The sequence below is a fragment of the Saprolegnia parasitica genome (genome assembly GCF_000151545.1).
Source record: "Saprolegnia parasitica CBS 223.65 unplaced genomic scaffold supercont2.84, whole genome shotgun sequence".
Taxonomy (NCBI): Eukaryota; Oomycota; class Saprolegniomycetes; order Saprolegniales; family Saprolegniaceae; genus Saprolegnia; species Saprolegnia parasitica.
The window spans coordinates 10,131-16,114 of NW_012156478.1; the positions used below are offsets into that span (position 1 = coordinate 10,131).

At 56.8% G+C, this 5,984-nt stretch overlaps 3 protein-coding genes across 3 annotated transcripts; 2 read left to right on the forward strand and 1 right to left on the reverse strand.

Moving 5' to 3' along the window:
- SPRG_12289 (hypothetical protein) lies at positions 1–1,702 on the forward strand (the record flags this gene model as incomplete). The annotated part of the gene is made up of 4 exons (XM_012351656.1): positions 1–67; positions 117–282; positions 334–1,645; positions 1,696–1,702. The coding sequence occupies exons 3-4, from the start codon at positions 345–347 to the stop codon at positions 1,700–1,702; spliced, it is 1,308 nt and encodes a 435-aa protein (XP_012207046.1). The 5' UTR covers positions 1–67; positions 117–282; positions 334–344.
- A 638-nt stretch (positions 1,703–2,340) lies between these two features.
- Positions 2,341–3,099, reverse strand: SPRG_12290 (hypothetical protein; the record flags this gene model as incomplete). Its single annotated transcript, XM_012351657.1, has 1 exon — positions 2,341–3,099. One exon carries the CDS (start codon positions 3,097–3,099, stop codon positions 2,422–2,424), a length of 678 nt encoding a protein of 225 aa, XP_012207047.1. The 3' UTR covers positions 2,341–2,421.
- A 1,539-nt stretch (positions 3,100–4,638) lies between these two features.
- On the forward strand, positions 4,639–5,632 carry SPRG_12291 (hypothetical protein; the record flags this gene model as incomplete). The annotated part of the gene is made up of 5 exons (XM_012351658.1): positions 4,639–4,858; positions 4,910–5,103; positions 5,150–5,216; positions 5,266–5,432; positions 5,486–5,632. 5 exons carry the CDS (start codon positions 4,639–4,641, stop codon positions 5,630–5,632), a joined length of 795 nt encoding a protein of 264 aa, XP_012207048.1.
- Between the last annotated feature and the right edge of the window lie 352 nt (positions 5,633–5,984).

Sequence of the window (5,984 nt, forward strand, 5' to 3'; positions counted from 1 at the left end):
CTCGGTGACAGCAACGCCGCTCTGCCGCGCCTACGCGCTCCGGACGCTCTGGTTTAGCCACATTGAGGTACAACTGCATGGAATGCCCACGACGTCGTCACGAACCAATGTGCTAGAACTTTATTAAGGCCGACGTGCTCACGATTGGCGATGACGCGCCAATTGGCCATGACCTTTGGCTCAAGGACCGCGCCAACATTGAGCGGCGAGGCTCCCGCCATGACCGTAGAACGCACCAGTCGAAAAAGCGAGTGAAAATATCGACCGTGACCACCACGTCAGGTACAACACATAGATACATCGACGACAGAGATCGAGGACGCGGCGTCGTAGCTGGGCCCACCATGGACCTCCTCCCGGCGACAGCGATAGCGCCATCGCACGGCACGACCTCCAAGCACACGACGACGCTGACCACCAAGTCGCAGCGATTCCGCCCGCGGCACACGATAGCCCCGCGCGCCATCGTACCCCTTGGCCGTCCGAGCCGCTTCCACGTCATCATGATCGGCTTTACGTCGTGGATTTCGCACAAGGAGTCCCCGGCCGACGCTGTGGCCGCGCATCGGCGCATCGCCAACCTCGCGTTCGACGTCCTCGCGCAGAGCTCGAGCGTGCACGACGTCGCTGCCATGCACACGATCGGTGTCTTTCTTCTCCAGTGGTACCGCACCGGGTATCTCCGATTGAACCGAGCACGGTACTTGCAGCTGCTCACTACCCTCTCGGCGACCAACGACCCCAAGCTCGTGTTGGATGCGACCCATACACTCTACTGTCTCACGCTTGACGGCGTTTTTGCCCTCGAGACGTGGGTCGCGCGGCCGTTGGCGCTCAGTGGGCTCCTCCACGCGCTCACCCATGCGAGCCGCCGCAGTGTCCATCAAGCAGCGACGATCGCAGCGCGCGTCGCGGCCTTTGCAGCCGCCCGCGGCAGCAACAACCTCTCGCTGCTCTTGACACTGCGCGCCGCCGCCAGTCTCTACACGGCGTTCCAGCGCTGGGCCGCGGCCTACGACGTGAGCGTCCTCCTCGAAGCCGTGTACTTGAGCTTGCACCAAATTGCGTCGCGGCAGCACTTGTCGTACCCCGGTGTACCGTCCAAGAGCACGCGCCTTCTCTTGGCCGTCAAGCGAGCCAAAGCGCGCTTCAAGCACAACATTGGCAAGGTGGAGCCCGTACCAGCGTCAACGCGTCTCTCGTCCATGAAAATGCGTCTCTCGATGCTCATGCAAATGCGCAACCAAAAGCGTGCATCGGGGCCCATGGCAAAGGCGCTCACGTTTCGGCAGCTGGTCAACACGGTTCGGGGCAAAGCCAAGGCAACGCCCATGTACGTCCCGCTGGACGTTGTGCCAGAGATCGAGCGACGCCAAGCCATTCGACGGCAGTTTGTGCTGAAATTGGAGCTGGCGTTCGCGATGGTGATGACGACGCATGCCTCAGGGAACGATCGCCGGCGCAGCTGCATCGCCACGAAGCGCCCCGAGCTGGACAACGCCGTCACGAATGCACTCAAGCTCATGCAGCTCGCCGACGAGTGTGCGCTGGAAGAGTACGTCGCTACCACACTCGACCCGACGATGCGGGCGTTCCTGCACCCGTACCTTGACCAGTTTCAAAACGATGCCCCGTCGGTGCCCCGGTGGCGCCGCTGGCCATTTTGATGACAGCGACTCTCGTCATGCCACGCAGGCGATGATGGCATGAGCATCGGAAATTATACTCAAAAACGAGTTGTTGCGATTGCTGCTGTTCCTCAGATTCTCTACGACTGGCGGCAAGAGGCCGATGGTCCTTGCTCGAGATGGCGACAGCGAGCGAGTCGAGACTGACCAACCTTGCGTCATGCGCAGCTTTGCAATGCCAACGCGTGGTTGGTGGAGACATCCTCATTTCGAATCCTCAGTTTTTCGTGTCACGAACTACCTGTCGTTTGTATCATCCTGTACACATCGCCATGACATGATGGGACCTTGGTTGATATACTGTACATCTGAATAAAGGTCATATCTATCTATCTATATCTATCTATCTATCTATCTATCTATCTATCTATCTATCTATCTATCTATCTATCTATCTATCTATCTATCTATCTATCTATCTATCGGATGTTGAGAGCTGCTCGAAGTAGATCGCGAGACGGGTTGCAAACAATCTAAAGCACAGGGGAAATATCACCGCGTCTTGGTACACATTTCCCGTCTCATCGAGACGAAGATTGACGTGCATTGATTGGACAGAACATACGATGAAGACGGCGACCTGTCCTATATTCGCCCTTTTCAACCGCGTCGCGTGTGCCCTTATATTGTGAACGAAGAAGCATCATCAATCGCCATGCCATCGGATTTCTTTCAGTACAGTCAACCCACAGAGTCAGGTCATCCTCGCTGCCCCGTTGCCCCGTCGGTTTTCTCATCGCATTATCTTGAGACGGTGCATCCACGTGGACGCCTGTGGAGTCGCACGTGTGGTCATAAAGGGCTCGAAGAATTCGTGGATCGCCGGGTCGAGCGTCGTTTCAATGTAATCGTGGATCGCGCACTCGCGCGGCGAGCGGTAGAGCTCGACGGCGCGCTCGATGGCGTCGCGGGCACCAAATCGCTTGGTCTGCGCTTTTTTTGTCGACGATCGGAGCTCGTATGCGCGCTGCAAGATTTGAATAAACTGCGTGCGCTCGGACCGTCGCAGCTCGGCGGCCGAGAGAACTTCCATTTTGACGGCGCCGTCCAAAACGGAGGGCATTTTTTCGACAAGCGCCGTGGCCGCGCTCGCGGTTGGTTGGTCTCTCGGAGCTTTCGAAGGCGTCGCGTCACCCACGGCGGCAGGCAGACGAGGCACGGCGTCGGCTGTATCCATGGTCTCCGTCGGTGCCACGGTTGCAACAAAGAGTTTGACCTTGGTGCCTTGGCGCAGTTTTGTCAGCGATGTTCGTCGCGGACCTGTTTCATTGCTGTCTGGCGACGCTGCCGTAGGCATGATCTTGGTCCAGCTGCCGTTGCGAGGAAGGACCGTGATACGGGTAAGTTTGGTCTGACTCGAGCTCGGTGCTAGCGTCGCCACCGTCGGCGTGTCGGCCACATCAAACGACATGGGTTGAACCCGTCGTCGAGAGGATGCAGATGGAAGTGGATGCACTGCGTTGAGACCGAGGGCAAGGCTGGCCGCCCGCGCAAAACTCAGTTTCTTACTCGATGGCGACACCAGTGGAGGGGCTAGTGACAACAACGGCTGCGGCCCAACAGCAAGGTCTTTGGCTGGCAGCGGTCGGTGGTCGCGCCGATGACGCCGCTCTCCGTGCGCTCGACACTCAATGCCCCTCGACGATTGAGGCCCGTCGAGTTCCACGGCGGCCGTCAAGGAGATGAGACGTCACTGGCCCTCCCATACTTTCGCTCCACGGGCGCGGTCGCCTAGCCTCATCCGGTACACGGGCGGCCAGGCGGCCAGCGCCACCTCGACGCTCTCGATCGCTGCCGGCGTCCAGCGTCGCGGTGGTGCCTGCGTCGTCTTGGCACAGTCCACGATCAGCGCCAATATGGAGGCGCACTTGGTCACAGTCGTCCGACTTTGCACTTTGAGTGCAAAGGCAAAGTGGTCGACACACCCGGGGTGCTCGAGCCAGAGACTCACGGGTGTGACCTTGTCGAGCGTCGCGTTGAGCAAACTGTGGGTAGCATCGATGATGTGTTTGGTGGATCCGACCATGCAGAGCGCGGATAAGATCTGGAGGTAGACGACGGGCTGCAGATGGATGTGGCCACAAAAGCATCATTGCCTCTATTTTACAAGGAAAAGGCGTTCATCATCATCCGAAATGAATTCGGAATGGTAGTCGGTCAACTTTAAAAAAATAGGTCGAGATATCTGGGGCAAAATTATGCCGTCGGGAGATCTGGACATCAGAGGAAGACGCCATGCTCGCGCGAGCTTGGGCGTCGGTGAGCACCAGCTCGGTTGAAGGCGCCGACAGGAGGGCGGCTCAGTTTTAGGACGAAATCTAGTTTTGTCGTTAGAACGTCGTCGTCGTCGAGCAAGAACTCGTGCCAGTGTCTATTAATAGCATGGGGCTAAAACCAAAGTGATGTGCGCGCGCAACTGAATTTACACAAAGGCGCGAAACCGGATATAGGACGTCGGATGGAGATGCTCTTAGTACCCTTTGCTTCTCATTGAAGCTGCGGGTATGAACGTGTGGTGCTTCGCCGCCGAGTCCCTGTCGTTGTCTCGCTTCATCCGATCATTCCACGTGCCAATTGATTCATCACCTTTAAGTGCAGGTCGATTGGCTCGATAATGGGTGTTTCGAGCCTGCAAGGAGTCGAAACGGTCTTTTCAAGAGAAGGCGGCTCAGCGAAACCAACGACTGGTCGGAAGAGCCTAGCATTCTAGTTTTCGATCTCCGCTAAGCAACCCGCCTCGCCTCACCCGAGGTGCAGCGGTAATGCAGACCTTGCGCCCTTTTTCCTCCTGATCGAAGAAGCCATGTGAATTAAAACCGAACCATACCGGTTACAATAATGATCAGTACGCAACCAGTGCCGCCATATTGATCACGTTGTCTATTTTTGGCGCCAAACGTTTTCGTAGGCGCATGACATCCCACATCCGCTCTTTCTATCCTCAGTGGCCATGCACCCGCGCTGCTTTGCCGACGGCAAAGTCGACGACATGGTCGTGTGTGCAGTGCAGCACTGGGATGATTGCGGTTACGGCTGGCTACGTCTCGCACCCATTTATCTTTGCTTATGCCTCTGGGTGCTTCTCGGTGTCGGCATGCTCCGGCGCCACGCCGCGCTCCACGGTCTTTTCCGGAGCGACGCCACCCGCGTCCACGAACCCATTACGCAGGGTGCAACTTCGATCCACTGATGTTCCGGTATCGAACACGTGTCGTTTTTAGGCGTTGCGATCGCTCTCTCCCAGCGCACGTACCGGTCGCTGCGACAACAACGTTTTCAGCGCGCCGTGCGACTCTTGGCCATGTGGGTTGAGGCCGCCGAATTCATTGTCGCGCCGCTGGAGCTAGCGTTTCGCGTCACGGGACATCTGCATGCGCTCGAGACGATCTATTCAAGCATCCAGTTTGCCGGCGAGGTCCGAGGACGAGAGGCTGGTAGCGTGTCTCATATTCTATGTGTAGGCCGGTAACGTGGCGATGACCCTTTTCGGTGGTATCGCCATGCTGGTCTTTCATCCGTTCAAGCCATGTACGCTGATAGCTGCTTGTACACAGATTTTTTGTGAATTGCCGCCTAGGTCACGTATTTCTTGAGCGCATTGTCCACCCGCTGGCATTGGATTTGCTGTACATTCCGATGGTCGCGACGTTTCTCCGGCTCGGCACGTGCCCGATAGATGTCGAGCACGTTGCGTTGCCGGGCGGGATTGTCTGCGACTGCGTCGACCACTTTGGCTACTTTTGTGTTGGCTACTTTTTGTACAAAATACATCTTGTTTCAACAGACAATGTGTGTAGGCGCTCGGACTGATCTCGTTCGTCTTGCTCTACTGCGGCGCGCTGCACCACAAGATGCACGTCGAGCCGCTTGCGACGACCATGGACTTTCGTTTTCAGCCAAGCTACCAGTTTTCATCGTCATGGCCCGGACACGTACATGTATGATATATTTCACCATACTAACGACCGATAGCGTAGTGTGCCCAATCGCGCTGATTCTCGCAAGCAATATGGGCGCCGGCCGCAATGAGACCATCGGACTCCTTACTGGTTTCCTCGTCGTTTGGGGCTTCCTCCTCGAGTACTCGTACCGCACCCAGCCGGTACTTCGCTCATGCATCTGTACAATTTTCTCATGACAATATTGATGTTGATGTACTAGTGCATTGGCAGCGGGAGCGTCCCCAACAATATTCGCGTGCTCGCCTTCTCAAGTGCAATCTACACAACGCTCGCGTCCATTTGTGTCTTGACGACCGACGCCAGTCTCTCAACATTGCTCTATACACTTGTACCG